This window comes from Narcine bancroftii, chromosome 9 (assembly GCF_036971445.1).
Source record: "Narcine bancroftii isolate sNarBan1 chromosome 9, sNarBan1.hap1, whole genome shotgun sequence".
NCBI classification, from domain to species: domain Eukaryota; kingdom Metazoa; phylum Chordata; class Chondrichthyes; order Torpediniformes; family Narcinidae; genus Narcine; species Narcine bancroftii.
In genome coordinates this window covers 123,797,550-123,820,776 of record NC_091477.1, presented here as the reverse complement: position 1 = coordinate 123,820,776, position 23,227 = coordinate 123,797,550, and the positions used below count along the sequence as shown (strand labels likewise).

The 23,227-nt window shown below is 52.4% G+C and overlaps 3 protein-coding genes across 9 annotated transcripts in view; 1 reads left to right on the top strand and 2 right to left on the bottom strand.

Moving 5' to 3' along the window:
• Positions 1 to 224: 224 nt before the first annotated feature.
• Positions 225 to 20,757, bottom strand: bcl6aa (BCL6A transcription repressor a). Of its 5 annotated transcripts, none has more exons than XM_069897664.1 (10): positions 20,510 to 20,757; positions 15,416 to 15,447; positions 14,857 to 15,022; positions 13,845 to 14,066; positions 10,898 to 11,863; positions 10,482 to 10,654; positions 8,530 to 8,697; positions 8,147 to 8,277; positions 3,125 to 3,262; positions 225 to 1,150 (listed from the first exon to the last, which is right to left on the bottom strand). In XM_069897664.1, the coding sequence occupies exons 2-10, from the start codon at positions 15,417 to 15,419 to the stop codon at positions 1,010 to 1,012; spliced, it is 2,109 nt and encodes a 702-aa protein (XP_069753765.1). In that variant the 5' UTR covers positions 15,420 to 15,447; positions 20,510 to 20,757; the 3' UTR covers positions 225 to 1,009. The 5 variants fall into 5 exon arrangements, with proteins under 5 accessions (XP_069753765.1, XP_069753767.1, XP_069753766.1 ...); XM_069897666.1 differs by lacking the exon at positions 20,510 to 20,757 and adding an exon at positions 18,868 to 18,954; XM_069897665.1 differs by lacking the exon at positions 20,510 to 20,757 and adding an exon at positions 15,540 to 18,106.
• Positions 18,325 to 23,227, top strand: part of lpp (LIM domain containing preferred translocation partner in lipoma) — a 294,099-nt gene continuing 289,196 nt past the window's right edge. For 2 of the 3 annotated variants that reach the window (XM_069897669.1, XM_069897671.1), the window contains exon 1: positions 18,325 to 19,974. The gene's annotated coding sequence lies outside the window, so the exon portion shown is untranslated. The remainder of the gene's footprint in view (positions 19,975 to 23,227) is intronic. The other variant, XM_069897677.1, reaches the window with a different exon arrangement.
• LOC138742777 (uncharacterized) lies at positions 18,965 to 20,238 on the bottom strand. Its single transcript, XM_069897683.1, has 2 exons — positions 19,567 to 20,238; positions 18,965 to 19,052 (listed from the first exon to the last, which is right to left on the bottom strand). The coding sequence occupies exons 1-2, from the start codon at positions 20,224 to 20,226 to the stop codon at positions 19,023 to 19,025; spliced, it is 690 nt and encodes a 229-aa protein (XP_069753784.1). The 5' UTR covers positions 20,227 to 20,238; the 3' UTR covers positions 18,965 to 19,022.

Here is a 23,227-nt window from a genome sequence, read left to right as displayed (position 1 = left end):
TGGGGAAATGACCTCCACTCCTTAAAGGTCAGACCCCCTCCCACACACAAAACCCCACCCAAGGCCCTCCAATTCAAGATCAGCAACTCTTCCCCACATCTGGACCTCTCTGCCTCCACCATTGGGGACCCCCTGGCAGATGTCCTTCCTGGAGGACGTCAGTGAGCTGCAGGGTTTAAAACAACTGATGGGTCTCCCAGCAACGACACAACATCACAACAGGCAGCAGGGCAACATATCCATTTATTACATTCTCACAGCCATATTGTACAGTCTATAATTAAAAACCCTCGAAAATCATTGCCCATCTTGCACAAGAAGTTTGTGGTGGAACCCTCATCAGTGACCCAGGGCCAAAGTCAGGGATGACAGTCAAGTGGCTAATAGGGGTGGGAGGGAAGGTCAGGGACCCAGTGAACGGGGCAGGGATCTGGTCCTTGGGGCAGACAGCCTCAGCACAGGGAAGGCACCATGGAAACTGCTCGATAGACAAGAGAAAAACAGATAAAAGTCCAACACAGCAATTGAAGAAAATGTAAACCTTACTTTTCAAAAGCAGCTGAGAACCAAACTTCAAAGAGCACACATATAATTTCACAATAGACAAAATATTTTAAGTGCTTTAAGCAATTGAGATGTTCAGACGGCATGCCCTGCCTGCTCTGTTCAGTAACTGCCGCAGTACAACTTTGGTTAAAAATATCACCGACCTTTCCTTTCTTATATAATAGTACACAACTCTGCTGTGCTTTGCACATGAAAAATATAGATATTTATAGAGTCATACATTCCTTTATATTATGGGAAGAGATGCATATTGTGAAAGCAAATCTCTATTAACAGGAAATAATTGCAAGCACTTTTCACAAGTTTAAAAACCCGTTATACTTCTATCTGCCGATACCTGCTGTAGAATTGACGTGGAGCCTCTGAGCTACAATACTTTAACAATTCAAATATTCCATCACCTCAGAAAGTCAATGTGGCACACGAGTGCAGACAGTGGGGACTAGCGCGCCCGACAAGGGTCAGCCTGGCACTCTGTGGGGATCTGATATTGCACCTTGGTGTTGGTGATGGCTCCATGCTTTTGACGCAAGTGCAGTCGTAGTTGGCTCTTGTGGCGAAAGTGCAAGTTACACTTCTCACACTGCAGAGAGAGGGAATACAATCAGACGGGCGGCAGACAGGAGAGGACGTGGTGAGACGGGCGGCAGACAGGAGAGGATGTGGTGAGACGGGCGGCAGACTGGGGGAAATGGTGAGACGGGCGGCAGACAGGAGAGGACGTGGTGAGACGGGCGGCAGACCGGGGGAAATGGTGAGACGGGCGGCAGACAGGAGAGGACGTGGTGAGACGGGCGGCAGACCGGGGGAAATGGTGAGACGGGCGGCAGACAGGAGAGGACGTGGTGAGACGGGCGGCAGACCAGGGGGAAATGGTGAGACGGGCGGCAGACCAGGGGGAAATGGTGAGACGGGCGGCAGACAGGAGAGGACGTGGTGAGACGGGCGGCAGACCGGGGGAAATGGTGTGACGGGCGGCAGACAGGAGAGGACGTGGTGAGACGGGCGGCAGACCGGGGGAAATGGTGAGACGGGCGGCAGACAGGAGAGGACGTGGTGAGACGGGCGGCAGACCGGGGGAAATGGTGAGACGGGCGGCAGACAGGAGAGGACGTGGTGAGACGGGCGGCAGACCGGGGGAAATGGTGAGACGGGCGGCAGACAGGAGAGGACGTGGTGAGACGGGCGGCAGACCAGGGGGAAATGGTGAGACGGGCGGCAGACAGGAGAGGACGTGGTGAGACGGGCGGCAGACAGGAGAGGACGTGGTGAGACGGGCGGCAGACCGGGGGAAATGGTGAGACGGGCGGCAGACAGGAGAGGACGTGGTGAGACGGGCGGCAGACCGGGGGAAATGGTGAGACGGGCGGCAGACAGGAGAGGACGTGGTGAGACGGGCGGCAGACCGGGGGAAATGGTGAGACGGGCGGCAGACAGGAGAGGACGTGGTGAGACGGGCGGCAGACCGGGGGAAATGGTGAGACGGGCGGCAGACAGGAGAGGACGTGGTGAGACGGGCGGCAGACCGGGGGAAATGGTGAGACGGGCGGCAGACAGGAGAGGACATGGTGAGACGGGCGGCAGACCAGGGGGAAATGGTGAGACGGGCGGCAGACAGGATCAAGGGAGGGAGCACGGCGAGACACGCGGCAGACGGGATCAAGGGAGGGAGCACGGCGAGACAGGTGGCAGGTAAGATCAAAGGAGGGAGCACGGTGAGACGGGCAGCGGACGGGATCAAAGGAGGGGGCATGGCGAGATGGGGAGCGGACGGGATCAAGGGAGGGAGCACGGTAAGATGGGCAGTGGATGGGAGGGTGCAGCGAGACGGGTGTCAACTCCCACAGGCCATGGTCAGTCACTGGCCAATGGTGTTGTCGTCTCCTCTCCAAACTCTCACCCGAGGTCCACCACAGGATCATGCTGTACAGAAGACCCTTTGCTCTCATTAATGGTTCCACATCTGGAGCTTTCATGAGATGGAGACATTCCCCCAAAATAAATGGAAATGGATGTGCGAGGGATTTGTTGGTGGTGAGGGGAGTTAACTTGACTTTGGGTGGTGGGGTGGTTGCATCACAGACTCTGAAGAGCATTCTTTCTCTCCAACACTGATGCACGGGTGACCAGGAAAGCCTCATGTCCCAGAACCAATCCAGCTGCATTGCTGGGAACTCCCTGTGCCTGATCCCATAGGGACCTGCACCCTCAATCCCCTCACAACCCTGTAGCACTCCAACATCATTTTCCTTTTCAAACACCCAAGGAGAGGTAGCTGTATGCCAAGAATCTCCTCATCAGTCTGGGGCCCAATCAACTGACCATTTCCCACTGCTCTCAAACCAACCATCATAAGATCTGGTCACTGGCCCACAGCTGGGGTTAGGGTCTAGAACAACTTCCCCCTCCTATAGCAGCTCTGAGGCATCTTGAGCCACTGTACACCAGGTGCAGGCCTGCTGGTTTGAGTCCAGACTGGAAGACTCAGTTTGGTCAGCCTTGCACCTCCCACTAGCCCTCGGGAAACATGCCCATCCCAACCGCCCCACACACTCACGTGATAAGGTTTCTCTCCAGTGTGGATCCGAAGGTGACTCTTGAGTGTCTGCAGATGCCGGAAACGGGTGCCGCATATCTCACAGGGGTAGGGCTTCTCTCCAGTGTGGATCAGCACGTGGGCTCGTAGGTGGGCTACCTGCAGGGACAGAGTGAGTCAGCGAGCTCCCAATGACCCAAGTCACCCCAGCTCAAGCAGGAAGCCAAGGTGCCATCAGCAACTAGAGAACTCAAGAGACGACGGAGCCAGCCATTCACCCAGCGACCTGTCAGTTCCGGTCAGAGGGAAGACGGGAAAATAGCACACCTTACTCTTATTCCTAATTGAGAGGGAAAGCAGGAAACCAGTTTGCAGAACATTTCTGACTGGGCTATTGTCGAGGATGGTAGGAGCTTGTTATCAGAAGCAGCCTGAACTATTGGCAAACAGGAGCTGATTGAAGTTGATATCGTACCACATCAAAAGTTAGTGACAGCTCTTGACGAGTGTGAGGTGTTGTCCTTCGAGAGGTTAAATGAAAGGGAAATTTCATGTCAAATCAAGTTTATCGTCATCTGATTGTAGAAGTACAACCTGACAAAACAGCGTTCTCCGGTCCTCGGTGCAAAACTTGCAACCGGACATAAAGTACATCCAAACAATACATACCGGATACAGGACAAGTATTTAATCTATATAAATAAATAAAGTTTTATGGATATGAGAGTCTCGGATGGTTAGTGGGAGCAGTTCCTTTGGTCGTTTAGCGTTCTTACTGCCTGTGGGAAGAAGCTGTTCCTTAGCCTGTTGGTGCTGGCAGAGAATTCCATAAATTCACCACCCTCGGAGTGAAAAAATTCTTCCTCATCTCAGTCCTAAAGGACTTCCCCTTTATCCTTAAACTGTGATCCCTGGTTCTAGACTTGCTCAACATTGGGAACAATCTTCCTGCATCTAGCCTGTCAAATCCCTTAAGAATTTTGAACGTTTCTATTAAATCTCCTCTTAATCGTCTAAACTCCAGTGAGTACAAGCCCAGTCATTCCAGCCTTTCTTCATATGCAAGTCCCGCCATCCCTGGTATCAATCTGATGAACCTTTTCTGCACTCTCTCCGTGGCAATGATGTCCTTCCTCAGATAAGGAGACCAAAACTGAACACAATACTCCAGGTGAGGTCTCACCAAGGCCCTGTACAACTGCATCAATACCTCTCTGCTCCTGCACTCGAATCCTCTTGATATGAACGCCAACATACCATTCGCCTTTTTTACTGCTTGCTGCACCTGCCTGCCCATCTTTAATGACTGATGCACAGCGACACCCAGGTCTCTTTGCATCTCCCCTTTTCCTAATTGGATACCATTAAGATAGTACTCAGCCCTCCCATTCTTTCCTCCAAAGTGGACAACCACACACTTATCCACATTATATTGCAACTGCCATGCATTTGCCCACTCACCCAACCTGTCCAAGTCACCCTGCGCACTCTTAACAGCCTCTACATAGCTTACAATGCCACCCAGCTTCGTGTCGTCTGCAAACTTGGAAATGGTGTTTTCTATTTCCTCATCTAAATCATTGATATATATGACTGTAACATTTTCCCCACTACCGATGTCAAGCTAACCGGTCTATAATTCCCTGATTTCTCTTTCCCTCCCTTTTTAAAAAGTGGAGTTACATTAGCCACCCTCCAGTCCTCAGGAACTACTCCAGAATCTAAAGAGTTTTGAAAAATTATCAATAATGCATCCACTATTTCATGGGCAAGGGGTACACAAGGGGTTCACTGGATTAAAGGCTCTAAGTTATAAGTTGGTCCAACTTGGGCTGTTTTCTCTGGAGGCTGAGAGGAAAAGTTTACAAATCTCTGAGAGACATTGATAAGCAGCCAGTCTTTTCCTCAGGGTGGAAATGGCAAATACTAAATGGCATGGGTTTAAGGTGAGGGGAAAGGGGTAAAGGTGGACCGGCTGCCAGGGGTGGTGAAGGCAGATACAATGGTGATGTTTAACAGGCATGTGGACAGACACATTAACAGGCAGGGAATGGAGAGAGAGGGACCACATGCATGCAGATGGGATTAGTTTAGATTACCATTGTGGTCAATGAATATGGAGCCTGTTCTTGTGCTGTCTTCATAATTTCAGCTCTTGCAGAGCCCTGTCTGATGAAAACTGTTATCCCACATTCTTTCCTAATCACATCCTTCAAGGATCCATTGGCTTGTATTAAAAAGCTTCTTTGTTCCCCAACAGTCCCCAAGACCCACAGCTCATCATTTCACCAAATACATGTGGAGGTTACAGGGCGAGAGGGGAATACAGAAATGACATCAATCAGCTTTGAACTTTCTGAATCAGGGAGCCTCAAGGGGCGGTGTTCCTTGTCAAAGTTCCTCCAATCCATTTTCCCCCCCCATTCCTGAAGACAACAACTTGCTTCTTTCCAAGTCTCCTGCCTCTCCATGGCTTTGTTTCCCACCCTCACTTCTGTTTCTTTTACAGCATCAAAAACCCTCGCCATAATTAAATCTTCATCAGCCTAGTGAACACCAAGAAAATTTCCATTCAGCCCATCGAGTCTGCCCCACCATTCAATCATGAGCTGATCCATTTCGCCACTCAGCCCCACTGCCCGGCCCTCTCCCCATAACCTTTGATGCCCTGGCTAATCAAGAACCCATCAATCTCTGTCTTAACTACATCCGCTTGTGGCAACAAACTCCACAGGTTAACCTTCCTCCGCCTGAAGAAATTCCTCCATATCTCTGTTCTAAGTGGGTGCCCTTCAATCCTGAAGTTGTGCCCTCTTGTCCTGGACTCTCTGACCATGGAAAATATCTACTCTGTCCACACCTTTCAACATTCAAAATGTCTCAATGAAATTCCCCCCATACTAAATTCCACTACAAATCGCCAGGTGCATCGTTCCACAGATGTAATCTCAATGGCTCTCCACTCAGCCCTGGAACACCTGGACAACAGCAATACCTACATCAGGCTGCTTTATGTACAGCTCAGCTTTCAGCGGCAGTGCTGGTGACCAAGCATCAAACCTTGGCCTCTGGACCTCCCTCTGCAACTGCATTCTTGACTTCCTCATCAGAAGAGAGGAATCAGTAACAACATCTCCTCCTCACTGACAATCAACACAGGAGCATCTCAAGGATATGCACTTAGCCCACTGCTCTTCGCCCATGACTGTGTGGCCAGGTACAATTCCAATGCTATCTACAAATTTGCCAACGGCACCACAGTTGTCGGCAGAATCACAGATGGCAACAAGGAAGCGTATAGGAAGGAGATCGATCAAGTTTAGTGTCATCAGATTGAATAAATACAACCCAATGAAATAGAATTCTCCAGTTCTCATTGCTAAACACACAGACACACAACCAGACATAACATACATACAGACAAACTATACATATATATGTGTGTGTGTGTGTGTGTGTGTGTGTGTGTGTGTGTGTGTGTGTGTGTATATATATATATACAACTATATAAATAAATATTGTTTTGGAAATATGAGGGTCTCGGAAGGTTAGTGTGAGCAGTTCCTTTGGTCATTCAGCATCCTCACTGCCCGTGAGAAGATCACCAGTTGAGTGGTGTCATAACCACATCCTTGCACTCAACATAAGCCAAACCAAGGATTTGATTGTGGAGTTCAGGAGGGAGAAACCAGGAGTTTTCAATGTTCTCCCCATTTCAAAAATAGTCTTCCTGTTAATTTTTTTCCACCAAAGTGCATGACCGTCCACTTTCTGACATTGTATTACATTGGCCACTTCTCTGCCCATTCTCCTAATCTGTCCAAGTCCTTCTGTACCCTCCGTGTCTCCTCCGCACTCCCTGCTCCTTCACCTACCTTCGTATCATCCGCAAACTTGACCACAAAGCCATGGGGCTGCACAGTTAGCGCAGCGCCAGCAATCAGGACTGGGTTTCGCATCCCACACCATCTGTAAGGAATTTGTATGTTCTCCCCATGTCTCTGTGGGTTTTCCCCAGGGGCTCCAGTTTCCTCCCACCCTTCAAATCATACCGGAGGCATAGGTTAATTAGGTATAATTGGGTGACACAGACTCGTGGGCCAAAATGGCCTGTTACCATGCTGTACGTCTACATTTAAATAATCTAAATCATTAATATACAACATAAAAAGAAGTGGCCCCAACCCCGACCCGTGTGGACACCACCAGAAACTGACAGCCAACCAGAATATGATCCCTGTATTCCTACTTTCTGCTTCCTGCCAACCAGCCAATGCTCTCTCCACAATTCTCCTTGTTAAATCTCAAAGTGAATCCCAGATTCCCATCTCCCACACCAACTCTTCCATGTGACTGCTCCACTTCGTTTCCCAGCTTTCTACTCAACGATGAGAGAATGGAGTCATGGTCCCAACAAAGGACTCTGTAGTCTCTGACCAACAGTCCATGTCCGGCAATGATTTACAACTGGACGGGCAATTGCTCGATCCTTCGGCAAATTCATTGGGTTTGGCTCTGAAAGCAGGAAGAGAGTGGGATCTGTCATCCCACTGCTGATGTCAGGGATCTCTGAATCTTTCAGGCAAACAGAACTGGAGCAGAAACTGAACAGTAATGTATGACTGTTGACAAGCGGCCTCACTCTACAAGGGAAGAGTCAGAGGACTCATCCTACTAACCACCCTAGGTCAAGGGCCCTGCCCAGCCCAGGCCCCACTTCTCTCTCCTCACATGACTGTGAGATCACATTCCTGCTATCAGCAGATTCCTAAACAAACCTCACACAAGGAAAAGAATGTTTTCAAGTCGATCTCTCTCCAACTCTGCAGTTTTATTTGCTGTTCTATGTATGGGTTGACTTGGTGGACAACTCATTGAAGAAGGCTTTCACCATGAACAGGGAATGCAGAGATCAATATCAACTGAGAACGGGGCTGAAAATCTTTGGTATAAAACTCCTCCAGGTAAAGTGATGGTGGGCGAATGGTCCTTGGGACTGGGGCTCTGGGAGTTTGCAGTCAGGGTGAGGATGCAATCACCCACCTGGACAAATCGGGCCCCACACGTCTCACACTTGTATGGTTTCTCCCCAGAGTGGATGCGCGTGTGGGTCTTCAGATTGGCTGGACGGTTGAACTGGGCTCCACAGACGTTACAGCGATAGGGCTTCTCACCTGGAACCGCAGGGGGGGACAGATTTGTGAGGGCCTTGAGAGATTGGCTCCCCCTCTTTCAAATCTTAGGTCACCCACCCATTGTAAACACCTGCAGAGTGGGGCACCAATCCCAGACCTGGACCCAATGTCACCCCTCCACCCCATTCCTGGGCTTCTCTCTCCCCACCCCTCCCGGCCCTTCCGTCCCTAACCCTCAGCCCTCCATCCCCTCCCCCTAATCCCCACCCCTCTCCAAGGGGTCCTGCCTACCTGTGTGCACGGTTTTGTGACTGGCGAGGTTGCCCTTGTAGCGGAAGGCTGCCTGACACCGGTCGCATTTGTAAGGCTTGTCGCTGTGACACTGCAGTAGGTGCTGCTTCAGGGCTGCGTCCTCTGAGAAGCGACATTCACACTCGCAGCACAGGAACGAGCCGTTCTCTGCAGGAACACCAGCTGCTCAGAGCACGAGGTGCAATGGGCCTACAGGGACCCCTAACCCAGGGATACCCACACACTCTCCAAGATCCACCTATGGGACCCCCTTCCTTCCCATCTCTCCCCTCCTCCCAGGTCCCCCCTTACCTCCCTTCTCCCCCCTCCTTGGGACCCCCTTCTCCCCTCCCCCCAGGACACCCTTCCTTCTCTCCCCTCCCTGGGAACACCTCCTCCCCCCGGGTCCCCCAAACTCCATCCCCAGGACCACCCTTCTCTCCCTTCATCCCCCTCCCTTGAACCCCCTTCTCCCCCTCATTCCCCCAGGATGCCCTTCCTTCTCCCCACCCTCCTCCTCCCCTCACTGGGACCCCCAACCCACCCTCCCCCCCCCCCTCCCTGGGAGTCCCTTTTCCCCTCCTCCTCCCTCTGGGAGCCCCATCCCTCCCTTCTTCCCCATCCCTGGGACCCCCTTCTTCCCCTCCTCCCCGTGGCACCCCCTTCCCCTCCTCCCCCCGGGACCCCCTTCTTCCCCTCCTCCCCCCGGGACCCCCTTCTTCCCCTCCTCCCCCCGGGACCCCCTTCTTCCCCTCCTCCCCCCGGGACCCCCTTCTTCCCCTCCTCCCCCCGGGACCCCCTTCCCCTCCACCCCCCGGGACCCCCTTCTTCCCCTCCACCCCCCGGGACCCCCTTCTTCCCCTCCTCCCCACGGGACCCGCTTCCCCCCCCTCCCTGGGAACCCCCAACCCACCCTCCACCCTCCCTGGGAGCCACTTTTCCCCTCCTCCCTCCGGGAGCCCATTTCCACCCTCAGGAGCCTCTTCCCTTCCTTCTCCCCCCTCCCTGTGATCCCCCTTCTTCCCCTTCTCCCCCCGACCCCCTTCCCCCTCTCCCTGGGACCACCATTCTCCCCCCTCCCTGGAACCCCCTTCTCCCCTTCCTTCCCCCAGGATGCTCTACCTTCTCCCCACCTCCCCCCTGAAACCCCCTTCCCCCCCTCACTGGGACCACCCAACCCACCCTCCCCCCTCCCTGGGAGCCCCTTTTCCCCTCCTCCCTCCAGGAGCCCCTTTCCCCCCTCAGGAGTCCCTTTCCTCCCTTCTACCTCCTCCCTGGGACCCCCTTCCCCCGACCCCCTTCCCTCTCTCCCTGGGACCATCAATCCCTCCTCCCCCTGGGACACCCCCCCTCCCCAGGACCATCCTTCTCTCCCTTCACCCCCCCTCCCTGGGACGCCCTTCTCCACCAGGACCCTTCCTTCTCCCCCCTCATCTCCCTTCTCCCCATCCCTGGGAGCCCCTTCTCGCCCCAGGACCCCCTTTTCCCCCTTCCTCCTCCCCGCACCCACCCCCCCCCCCCTTTGGGGAATCCCCTTCTAACCCTCTGGCCCAAATTTCTGAACCTCAATGTGAATGAGTTTGAACCACTTGTCCCTTCCCCTTGAAGACACTTGATTTTGTGTGGTATCCAGCCAAGACAATCTATCACTGACCACAACAGGTCATGCAAATAAAACCCCCGAGGTGAGAGCAGAACGGTTGTAGTGAAAACAAGGAGAGGATTTGCTGGGAGTACAACACACATCTCCTCATGACCGAGTTGGGTTAAACCACTGCAAAGCCAGCCCAATGGGACCTGTTCATGAGCCTGATCACAGCAGGTGGCAACCTGTCCTTCAACCTGGAGTGAGGCCCAAGAAGAGCAATTCTGCCCTCCCCACTGTTCCTTTGGTTCAAACTCATCACCATCACCTGGAACACCCCCTCCTCCCGCCCCGCCCGTCCCCTCACCTGAGCTGGAGTCGGAGAGCTCGGACTGCGTCTCAGCCAGCTCCTCAGTATGTGGGTGCGGTGAGCGATGACACACATCCACGTGTGGTGGCGATGCTGAGTCACACGAGCTGCACTTGCGTGGACAGGCGTTCCCGGGGGGATGCTCGTCTGGTGAAGAGTCAGCCGGTGACCTTGGAGCAAGGAGAGGATCAGTGAGGTGGGGGCTTCTGGTGTAGAGGGAGGTGGGGTAGGTGCTGGGATGGAGGGGGAGGGGGCTGTCCCTGTCAGGGAAGTACGGTAGTCGCTCTGACACGCACAGGGAGTGAGGGGGACCCACACCCGCAGGCCGGGCGGGGGGGGGGGGGGTCTCCGACATGTAGACAGACCGCATGGACTCTCCTGACCCAGGGGTTTGAGTGGAGGATCCCAGTTACCTGTTGACTATGCTGTTAAGTCGACTGGCCTGAGCTTCACTATCAACGTCCATCCTCTCGGGACTGGGAGTTGGCAGTCCCTCGGCTTCAGGTGAGCCCTGGAACGGGGTGGGACACCCAGCGAAGGCTGATGCAGGCCCGTTGTCTGCCTCCAGCCTACCCTCAGCCTCCCCTTTGGCTGTCTGGTTCAGGGAGTTGAGGACGATGAACTTGTACTTCTTCCAGTTGCAAGGCTTGGCATCAAGTACACTCTTGGTGGGAGGCGAGTCTGCACAGGGTGAACGGAAAGCCTTCTTGCTGCTCTTGGATTCAGTCGGCGAGTTGGGCTGGCAGTCAGACTTCAGTGGGCTGTGGGGTCCTACAAGGCCACCATGGTGGTTGACAGGCAAGTGGCTAGACTCCCCAGGACCCCCAGCCTCCTCCTTTGGAGCTCGATGTTCCTCTGTCCTCCAGCCACGGTGGCTGGCAGGGAGTCCCTGGCCTCCCTGTGGCACAGGCTGGGTCCTGTGGCTGGGACTGTAGTGCAAATCATCTTTACCTTCATCTCCCCTGCTGAGCTCTCGGGGGACGAACACGGTGCTGCTCAACATGGTGTCTGTGACAGACCTGCTGCCCAACTTGACACAACATGGCTCACAATCGTGCTGCCCACAGTTTGCTTGAAATCTCCGCAACTCTGCCACCGCGGCCCAGGGAACGCCAGAGTCCCGGAACTCACCGAGTGTGTAGGGGTGCGCTGAGTAGTTGCCAGGGAAGTGCCGATACAAGTGGTAGGGATGAGGGGTGGGAGTCACCGTCACTGTGTTGTACACTGTGGCATCTGCACACCTCCCCTCCGACACTGAGGAATCCACCAGGTTCTCTGAGCCTCTTGACTTGTGAAAGGTCACCATCTCCGGGGGTAGCAGGGGGTTACTGGACAGGAACTGTGGTCGAGACGGACTGACGGTCGAGCAGAGATCTTCACTACAATTGAAAAGACAAAGATTAGCATCGAGAAGCAGGAAACGTCAAACTGCCAGTGTCATCTCTGACAAACCCAGGTCAGTGGGGATTGACAAAAGGTTCGGGGTACCGGTCTCATCAAGACTTGCCCGTCTAATCCTTGCCCTTGAGCTACTTCCTGCCGTTCGTGTTTCAGATCCCACCCCCCTCCACCCCACCCCCAACCCTGTCAGCACCAAATGCCCCCAGGAGAGCAGTGGAGCTGTTAATGTCACCCTCTGCTGTTCTACACCTATGGTGTCTTCCATAATGTTTGGGACAAAGACATTTATCCCTTTATTTTCCCCCCCTATGGTCCAGTTTTAAATTTGTAATCAAACAATTCACACATGATTAAAGTGCATGCTCCATATTTTATTCAAGGTTATTTGTACACATTTTGGTTTTGACTTTTTATACATAGTCCCCTCATTGCAGGGCACCCTGATTGGGATATAGCAATGGTGAGTATATTAAAATAGTCCCGTTTAGTACTTTGTTTCATATCCTTTTCACGCAATGACTGACATCTGTCAGGTGCTGAGCATCTTCTCTGTTGATGCTCTGCCAGGCCCCCTACTGCAGCCACCTTCAGCTCCTGCTTGTTTCAGGGGCTTGACCCTTAAGTTTTCTCTTCAGCATAGGGAAGGCTTGCTCAATGGGATTTAGATCGGGTGACTGACTTGGCCATTCAAGAATTTTCCAGAATTTAGCTTTGAAAATCTCCTTTGTTGGTTCAGCGGGATGTTTGGGATCATTGTTTTGTTGTGGGATGAAGCGCCATCCAATAAGTATAGAGGCATTTGCTCCAACTTGATCCAAGAAGATGTCTCTACACAGTGTTCATTTTCCAATCAGCAGTTATATCATCAATGAAGATAAGTGTCCCAGAACCTGACATGGCCCAGGCCAGAACACCCCCACCACCAGGTTTCATCGTTGAGGTGGTTTACTTTGGACCTTGGGCAGTTCCTTTTGCCTCACACTTTGCTCTTGCCATCACTCTGATACAGGTTAATCTTGTTCTCATCTGTCCACAAGACATTTTTCCAGAATTCTGCAGGTTCCTTTAAATACTTCTTGGCAAACTGTAATCTAGCCATCCTGTTTCTGTGGTGAACTCATGGTGTGCATCTTGCAGTGTAGCCTCTGTATTTCTGTTCATGAAGTCTTCTGTGGTCAGTCGTCATCGACACACCCACTTCTGTACAGTTTCTTCTGAATGATGTTCCAAACTCCTGATTTCGGTAATCCTAGGGTTTCGACGATGTCTCTTATTGTTTTATTCTTGATTTTCAGCCTCATAACGGCTTCTTTGACTTTCATTGGGCACAACTCGTCCCCATGTTGAAAAATTACAACTACAGACTCCAAAGGTGATCTAAAGCTTAGTAGCAGCCCAGCTCCCTTCTACCTGCACCAATGAAGCAATTAAACACACCAGAGTACTCACATGCACCCGTGAAGCCAAATGTGCCAAACGTGGTGCCCTGAAACATGTTTAAAAAGGGCTGTAATTTCTACAATGTCAAACCAAAATGTGTCCATATAACCTTGAATAAAATCTGGAATCTACTCTTTAATTACATGTGAATTGTTTAATTACAAATTTAAAACTGTGGAGCACAGGAGCAAATAAAGGAAAAACTGTCTTTGTCCCAAATTGGAGCACACAGTATGTGACGACGCTCCTCCCACCACCCCTCCCCCTCGTTCCTCCAATCCCTGCGCCCCTCCCACCCCAAGCACAAACCCCTCTCATTGGTCAGTCACCTCCATCTAATCTCTGCTGTCCCAGTTCCCACAGCTCAGGTCAACCTTCCTCGATCTGTTCCCCTCGCCCCACCCCCCCACACAACCCCCAAGCACCTCCGGCAACCAGGCTCCCTCCTCTCACTGGAGTTGACCTCCACCCCACGTCCCACCGATCGGACACAAGGGCACAGCCCGCCTGCTGCCTCACCTGGACTGCAGGTACCTGCGGCAGGTATCTGCCACGTGGTCCATCTGCAGGTAGAGAGCAGTGTTCATTACTGCCATGATGTTGCTGTCTCTCAGAGAGAGGCGAGAGGTGTACATGAAATCCAGAAGAGTTCCAAAGCCCTCCGGGTCCACGTCAGGGTCTAGAGTCACCATGTTCAAACTGAACTTCACCCGATCAGTGAAGATGACGTAGAATAAGCCACTGCAACCAGGAAACAGGGTGTCAGACCCTGCAACTGGTCCCTGCTGGGGGGCTTCTGCCACAATCACGGCACCTTATCAGGGGAAACCCAGCTGAGCAGAAGAGCAGTAACAGAGACCACGGGTATCCCTCAGTAACAGAGACCACGGGTATCCCTCAGTAACAGAGACCACGGGTATCCCTCAGTAACAGAGACCACGGGTATCCCTCAGTAACAGAGACCACGGGTATCCCTCAGTAACAGAGACCACGGGTATCCCTCAGTTCCCTGGTGATGGAGATAAGGAATGGAGTGGTTTGGCTAAATGCAAGGCCTGGACCAAACTAGAGGAGTTGTCCTCAGGACTTCCCATCCCTGCACTGGACCCTAGGGTCTATATCTTGCTGACAGGATGGTGACCCAGACCCAGAGTGGCGGCAGCCTCTCTGCTCTGACACCTGGCAGTAGGTGTCAGCCCCCCCAGTTGGGAACCTGCTCTTCATCCACACCCTGCCACTCAGAACCTCACACACTTGGATAACCTGCAGCCACGTCAACCCACTACCACGCAGGGCATCGGGATGTAACAGGGTCAGCCCCGGCCAAACGAGCTGTGAGGCGCCCCTGAGTGAACCATCGATCGTGGAGCCATGGTGCTGACTGAACCATGAGACCGGGCCACAACCCTTTGCAAATGTGGGTGGCAGCTTCCCCAACCTTCATTGGTTTGGAGGCTTTCATGCCCAATCTGCGGTAGTGCAATCGCCCCGGGGCCTGACCTGCAATGGCGCCACCGCGCTGGTGTCTAACCTGCACGCCATGAGCACAGTTTTGTGCGCTTGAAACTTCTGACGATCCACCAGGATGGTCACGTCAGTGAGAATGTCCCGGGATCGAAGGCGGTTCAGATTGAAGAGAACGTCACCAGCATGTCTGGTGAACTGGATGCAGCTGTCTGATACTGAGGTCATTGTGCCTGCAAGACAAACACAGAGACTGATGCCCATGCAACAACAGTGAAGCTCAGCCCCTCGAATCACTGCCACAGCCTGAATGCAGAAAGAACGTGGCCCTTCAGCAGGTGTCAGCCCTGGAACATCATCTCTCCACAGATGCTCCTTGTCCCACTCTACTCATCTCCAGCCCCGAACAGAACATCACCCATCCCCAACATGATCTCAGAGTGAAACTCAAGGGCCCTTGCACCACATCCCAGGTTTCAGACAATCATTACTTTCCACTTCATCCAAGCAAACCCCACATCACCATTGCTGCAAAATCGCCCGTCGCCAGGACATTTTGTACTGGGTTTCTGTAGATAATAACAGAAGTATGACAAATACAATTTAAAGTTCAATCATCTGCTTACCCATTCAAACACCAGTCCCCCAGTTGTGAAATCTGAAAGGAGAAAAGGAAATTGAAAAAAATGATTCACTGTTGGGGCTTTTTTTTTTTAAAAACCACTTGCAGTTTGAAATCAGGAATCTCACTTTGAAATTAAACTCCCTCGGAGGGAACAGAACCCGACTCGATCGAACTGTTCCTGAATCTGACTATGAAAAGCAGGTGGAACATAGGTCCTGAGTCACATCCCATCCATTGAAAATCAGGCCACGTGTCCACACGGGCACGGCCACACTCACTCCGGGGCCCGGACCTCCTGCACAGTTCTACCTATGGTCAGCTCAGCCTACTGCCTCTCCTCACTCCCCCAGTGGTTACCACACACCTGATGACCATAGAATTGGGACAACAGATTCATGAAACCCAGTGATTCACTGACTCCTCATCCAGCACCCCCACCCCGAACAAAAAATTTGTGCTGTAAGTACTTTCAGTTTCTGGAAGGCAGGCAGACAATCTGATTTAATCTTTCTGCATTTCTCATCTCTGAGAAATTCTCTCAGTTCTGCTAATGTTATCGTGTTTACATTTCCGTGAACATTGTATTCAGAGTGACTCAGATCGGCAGCACAGCCTGTCATCGTCAGGAGCTCGAGGCCCTCCCCATTAGACTGCACCATCTGGAAAGAGATACAGGCCACAAGTTCTGGAAATGTTTCTCAGCCTGGATGTTGTTCCGCAGACACAGGGCAGAGCAGTATTGCTCTAACCCCATCCCTGCAAACATCCGTTTAGGGTAGGAGATGGGCCAGAGTGGATTCTCCAAGGGCTGCACTGAGGCCCTCCATCTTCTCCAAGGTTGCCACTACAAGGCCCACAGAAAGTTGCAATTCCTCCTTCAGCTGTCACTTCAAACAAAATTATTCATTCATTAACTGGGCGGCTAAGGAATTTTGAAGATAAAATTGGGCGCACCAACAGATAACAGGTGTGTGGATCGGCAACAGCTGAAAGGGTCGTGGGCCAAGCACAGGCAAAGGGACTGACTCAGGTAGTGTAATGGATCTGCGTTAATATTAATATAATTTATATTCATCTAAAGATGTCTTAGTGAAGAAAGTTATAGGGTTAAGAGGATTTCTAGTGAGGGAATTGTGGGCTGGTCCATGGTTACACACACCCATACAAGAGAGGTAATCTTTCGGAGTAGCAGCATCTAGAAAGACAGAGCTATTGGAATTGAAGTTCAATTCTTAATTATTTAAGAACAATGGAGAGTTTGCTTTATTAAAAATTGAAGTATTCAAGAAATGGTGAGGGAGGCCGTCAATTTAAACAAAAACAGGTTTATTCGACTTTCTGGCATCAAGCCTCTTGGAACAGAGATGAGGTCAGAGATTATGGATATGGAGTGGTCTTTGCAGAAATGAGACTAAAACTGTTAAGGATTCCAGCACATGATTTCCAAGAATTGAGGTTGACCTCATTGATGATGTAAATGTCACATAATTTGGAGAAATATATTATCAAATTTAGGCATTTCTGGATCGGTTCAGAAGTCAAGACCCTGTGACACACATGGGAGTCGGAACCTTGTGAAATACACGGTTAAATTACAGTGACCAGAATAGGTTGCTGTTATGAGTTACTCCTGATAAAAGGGGAATACAGAACTAAATGGATTCCAAAAGGGAAACCACTTTCCTTCTGCTCTTTTGAAAAATAAAGAGCGCAGTCTCATCGTGGAAGGAAACTCTGTGACTCTTAAGAAGAAAACTTGACCTCCTGGAAAGACAGGACTTGTATTATTCAAAGAATATTCTCTCTGAAAGAGAGATCAAGAGATGCAAGTTTAAAGAGATCTGAAGATATAATGTTTAAAAGTGCTTCATAATTACTTCTGAAGTGCAATTAAAAGGATCCTGGAGTCAACAAGACTTTTGAAACTGGACTTATAAAAGTGATTATTTTTCAGAATCAAGTTTAAACTGTAATGGTTTTGGACTTTAATACCAACACACATTTACAATTGCATAGTGGGGTTAAATTTAGAGATAAGTAGGAAATTTTATCATTTTGAATTTCCCATTATCTGGTGAATTTTCCATTACTCTTCATTTGTTAGAACTAATAATAAGGGGTTATTAGTTCACAACACTGGACAATCACTCCTGTCATGCAAAACATGATGACTAAGGTCCCCCATTAAAGTTAGCTCAATTGAGGGAAAGGGGCTAGTAACGTACCGGCATGGATTGATGAACGGAAGGATTAGGACAGAGATTGGTGCTCGCAACCCAACTGTTCACAATTTACATCAAAGACAAGACCAAGAAGGAAAGCACAATCTGCACAGCAGACAGAAATCTGGGAGGCAGCCGGCATTGAGGGAAGGATACAGAGAGGTTTCAGGGAATTGTAGACTGGACAGGTCAATGGCAAAGCCTCAAGGAGTCGGTGTTCAGAGGCACCCAGGTATCCTGGGATATCAGAACCGTGTGCTCAGCTACAGAAGGAGCAGTGTTGGACTTTACTGCCGGAAACCGTGTGACACAGATACACTTCCTTTCATTATTCAAGAGGCTTTGGGGAAACCTCGAGGGCAGCAACATTATCAATCTGTAAATACAACTGAACAGATGCAGCAAAGGTCATCAGCCTGAACCCTGTGTGATGGAGGTGAGATCCAGCAGCCTGGACTTTAGAAAGAGCTGACATCACTGAAACTGGGCCAGGGAATTTGGTTTTCCCTAGTGGAGGAGGCCACAGCCAGGGATGGCGGCCCCGGCAATACCCGCAGCGGGCAGCAGGGGGCGGTCCCGGGTCACGACGATACCCGCAACGGGCGGCAGGTGGCGGTCCAGGGTCACAATACCCGCAGCGGACGCCAGGTGGCGGTCCCGGATCACAATACCCGCAGCGGACGCCAGATGGCGGTCCCGGGTCACGATACCCACAGCGGACGCCAGGTGGCGACCTCGGGACAGGAATACGTTACAAGTTGGATCCAGGGACCGAAACCAGGGTCCGGGTCTGAATCGAACCTGGACTCGGGGACAAGTGAAAACCCTTTCTGATGGGCCGATGAGACGCCAGGAGCGCGCTCCACGTGGGTGGCAGCGCCGAGGAATGAACGGGTCGGCGCCAGAAGGGAGAGCGAGTTCATCCACCACCCGGGCGGGGGCCGCTTGTCCTCCATCCCCAGCCCCAATTGCTCGTTGGGCGTGAAGGGAGCGGCCGTGACCCGGCCACCCAGACGCCGGCGGCCGGGAACTTGGCCCATAACCTCCGTCCAGTCATCGCCGGATGACGGGGCTTCACACCAGGCAGGAGCCGCCCGATGGGGAACTAACCCGCGTCGCGCCAGGAACTGGCCAACAAACTTAATGGATCGGTAGAAATGTGCAGAGCAAGGATTTTAATCCAATGCAGCAAGTGGTCGTCGGGCACCTTCTACTCGGGGAACAGAATCACCTGCAGTTTAAAAGGCAGCTTGCAGAAACATCACGGAAGCAACGGGTCGAATGGCCTCCTGCACTGCGAATGTGGCAGAAAGGGATTTCTGAAAGACATCGGATAAAGTGCCACATTCCAGTGGCCGAGGAGGATGCGCAGGGTCTTCCCCAACATTAAAACGTGCAGAACCTCCCCAAATGGACCTGTCGAGGATCGATGGGAAGTTGCATTTGGGTTTTAAAAGGCAACGTTGAAGAGAGGGAATGATGGAAAGTGAAGGACAAATCCCTACAATATCCCGGGCCGAAGTTGGAAAGCAGCTCGTGTTTTGCCCACTTTAATTCCGAACGGGTGGAAGAGACTCGTTATAATGTTTCCAGGACGAAGGGCTCGAACTCTGTGGATCGAGAGGAATCTGCAAGATCCGGAGCGAGAGGGGTTGAAACCAGCCACGGTGGCTGGATTCAGGCTCATTGGAGAGGGGCAGTGAAGAGACTGTGGGATCGGACCTGCGGGGACCAGCCCAATTCGAGAAGGAGAGGTGGGCTTCGAATTTTTGCAAAGAACGGAACATTAAATGTGTTTGTGATTTTAAAAAAATGAATCCCACAAATACGGGGAATGTCGAGGAGCTGAGTCGCCTGGTCGTTACGTCCAGCCCAGGGGTCGGGGGGGACTTCAGCAGCAGGAGGGACCCAGACCGGGCCTTGAACAGACCAGAGTGGGGACGTCAACCGGCTTCAGGGTTCCCCAGCTGCCGCCGCCAGCCCACGTCCGACCGGTTCCTGGTCGCGCCGCCACGGCCGAGCAGCCACCGCAGAAATTTCCGAACGGCCGCGGCCGGCGGCAGAGCCCGGCGCAGACAGGGACATGACGGGCCGAAGGGCGCGGGGACGGAGCGGCGACCACAAGAGGGCAGACATTCCCCGCCGGAGCTCGTCCGCTGGTCCCGGACTCCGGCAGCGGCCTGAAGCCCGTCCCGCGGCGGCCGCACCAGCTCCTGGCTTTGAACGGAAGCCCCAGACATCGGCCCCGGGGAATCACAGGCCTCTTCCCCAGCACCAGCCTGCGCTGAGCTGCCGACTCCACGTCCCGGGAAGCAGCCGGAACTCGGCCTCTGACCCGGTAAGTCGGAAAGAGGAGCCCGAGGGACCGTCGATCCACATCGGCCTCTTCCCCCCCCACCCCCCGTGCCCTTGTCAGCCTCTGCCCGGTCAGTAACGCTGTCACCCCGGACCCGCCCGTCCTCCTCCGCCGAGTCCCTGTCCCTCTCGCTCCGCCGTTCCCCCCTCCGCCCCGACCTCCCCCTGCTGCCGCCCCCAATTCCAGCTCTCCGCGTCCCGGTCCTTCTGCCAGTCCACCGGCTCCCGACCCCATCACCTGCCCCCTTCCCCCGGCCCGGTTTATTCCCCCAGTCCCGATCACTCTGTACCGGCCCTCTCCTCCATGCCCTCGGTCCCGGTCACCTCCCGGTCCCGTCGCCCTCCCTGTCCCCCCTCCTCGACCCGCTCGGTATTGCCCCGACTCCTTCTAGTTCTCCCTCCATCCCGACTCCCTCGTCCTGCTCGGTCCCGACTCCCTCGTCCTGCTCCGTCCCGTCCCGACTCCCTCGTCTTGCCCCGACCCCCTCCCGTCCCCGTCCCGGCCCCCTCCTGGTCACCTGGCCGCTCCTTCCAGGAACCGCCGCTTCTCAGAACCGCCTCTCGACAATTCCGCGAATTTGAGCGAAGGGCCGAACCATCGCGGCAGGCCGAGGGGTGGAGGCTCCAGGATGCAGATGGGACAGTGGCTGTGCCGGGCTGCGGGCTCCGTGACAGCTGCGTTGGGGACAGCCAGAATGTATACAGCGGTGGTCTGGCCGGTGGTCCCGAGTCCGGGGGAGCAGCGCTTGTCCTGGTGTCACTGGCTGCTGGATCAACCCCCCGGGCATCCCGCTGCTTGGGCTGGACCATCACGTGGTACGACCCGGCAATGACGTTGCAGCTGAAATTGATACATTGAATCCGAATTCTGAGAACTCATTAACCAGGGGCGGGGCCAGTCCTCCCAGGGGCGGAGCCAGTCCTCCCAAAGGCGGGTCCTGCCCTGTGACGTCAATCGGGGCGGGATCTCCCAGATTGAGTGGTCTGCTAGGTGTGGTCATCTGCTGATTGACAGATAGTCTTTATTCTCAATAAATCATTAACAAACGGCAGAATCTGTTCAAAGTCCCTTCCCGTCCAGTGTCAGGTGCGACAATCCCATCACCTGCGTCGTTCGACTGCAAACCAGTGCAACGCAATGAAACCGTGTTCTCCGGTCCTTGGTGCAGAACACGTGGACACACAACCAGATATAACACACACACAGGCAAACCACACATATGCAGGACAAGTATTCATATATGCAAATAAATAAAGAGATATTTATTCGTAAATATGTGCATTTCGGAGGGTCAGTGTGAACATTTCTTCTGGTTACTCGGCATTCTCACTGCCCGTGGGAAGAAACTGTTCCTCAGCCTGGTGGTGCTGGCTCTGATCCTCCTAGATCTCTTTCCCAATGGAGGCAGCTGAAAGATGCTGTGGGCAGGGTGGATTTTGCTTGCCGTCCTCAGATCACGATCCCAGTAGATCATGTCAATAGGGGGGAGGGAGGCTCCAGAGATCCTCTGTGAATTGACCTCTGATCCATTTCTCTGCAGCAACCATACCACACTGTGACACTCTCAAGAGACCATTGTCACCACTGTGGCTCCTTGTCTTTAATCCCCACTCTGTTGTTTGAGGACCTTCCCCTCAGTGCCAGCCCCTCAGTGCCCGGTAATATAGACTGTGGTCCTTCCCCACAGCGCTCTCTATGGTTGCACCAAGCCTCAGTACATCTTTCAGCACATCCTCCTGCAGCCTGGAATGTGCCCGTCAGCAGTGTTCCCTCCCCAACATCTCCGAGTGCTGAAAGACCAACAGGTTTTGGGCTGACCAAAATGCATCTTTCAGCAGTTCTGGATGTCTGACTGTGTGTCTCTGGGAACAGCCTGTAGATCAGGGAGTCCTCTGCCATGTTGTTGCTGGGGTGAATCATGACTGGCTCTGCACTCAGCTCTGGATCACAGAGAAAACAGCAACTCGTAGATATGGCTGTTCTCCATCGACTAGAGCTCAGCCTTCAACACCATTATTTCCTCAGTTCTGGTGAAGAAGCTCCAAACCCTGGGCCACTGAACCCCACTCTGCAACTGGATCCTTGACTTCCTCATCGGAAGACCACAGTCATTACACACCCGTGACTGTGCAGTCAGGCACAATTCCAATGCTATCTACAAATTTGCTGATGACACCACAGTTATTGGTAGAATCACAAATGGGAAAGAGGAAGCGTACAGAAGGGAGATAGATCAGCCCATTGAGTAGTTTTACGGCCACAACGTTAACAAAACCAAGGAGATGATTGTGGACTTCACGAGGAAGACAGGGGAACATGGCCCAGTCCTCATCAAGGGCTCAGTAGTGGACAGGGTCCAGAACTTAAAATTCCTGCGTGTTAACACCTGCAAGGATCTGTCCTAGAGCTTCCATGTTGATGCAATCATGAAGAAGGCTCACCAGTGGCACTACTTTGTGAGGTGATTGATAGTCTTGGTCTATGTCACCCAAGAAACTTCTTCAGGTGTACTGTGGAGAGCATTCTGGCTGGTGGCTTCAGTGTCTGGTATGTAGATGCCAATGGTCAGGATAAAGAAGAACTCCCAGAGGGTTGTGAACTCGGCCTACAACAGCACAGGCACCAGATTCCACTCCATCGACATCTACATGAGGTGGTGTCCTAACAAAACAGCCTCTATCCTTAAGGACCCCCACCACCCAGGCCATGCCCTCTTCACTCTGCTACCATCGGGAAAAAGGTACAGGAGCCTAAAGATGAGCTCTCAGTGGCACAAGGTCGGCTTCATCCCCTCCACCATCAGATTCCTGAATGATCAATGAAGCAAAAACACGGCCTGGCTGGTGACGTTTTGTGCACTATTTTTATTTATTTTTGTAAGGTGGTTTTTATAGAAATGTTTGCTCTGTGACGCTGCTGCAAAACAACAAATTTTGTGACTTGATAATAAATTCTGATTCCGATTCCTTCTCCAAGCCCTCTTAGTGAATCTGCATTCAGCAGAGGTGAGTGCCTGTCTTCACTCCACCACACTCATCTTGGGGACAAATTGTGTGGTTGGTGATGTTCCAGTTGTACAGGAAAGCTCCTCTCACCACCAACCAGGCCAAATCCTGATGTTTATTAGTAAGCATCTGCCAGATGACCTGATCAGTCTGCTCAGTGAATCACCCCGCCACGTCCATTGAGGTCTCATCTCTCAGTGTCTGCAGGATGTTCTATGCCTAATGGACTT

Bases quoted from the DNA above. Each gene is read 5' to 3' on its own strand.
- bcl6aa (XM_069897664.1), bottom strand. The intron at 8,698-10,481 runs GTGAGGGGACGG...GTGTTCCTGCAG, and splicing joins GCTCTCCGACTCCAGCTCAG to AGAACGGCTCGTTCCTGTGC. The intron at 1,151-3,124 runs GTGAGTGTGTGG...CTCTCTCTGCAG, and splicing joins CTGGAGAGAAACCTTATCAC to TGTGAGAAGTGTAACTTGCA.
- LOC138742777 (XM_069897683.1), bottom strand. From the start codon at position 20,226: ATGGGGTCGGGAGCCGGTGGACTGGCAGAAGGACCGGGACGCGGAGAG. The intron at 19,053-19,566 runs GTCTGTTCAAGG...GATCCTCGACAG, and splicing joins CGGTTGACGTCCCCACTCTG to GTCCATTTGGGGAGGTTCTG.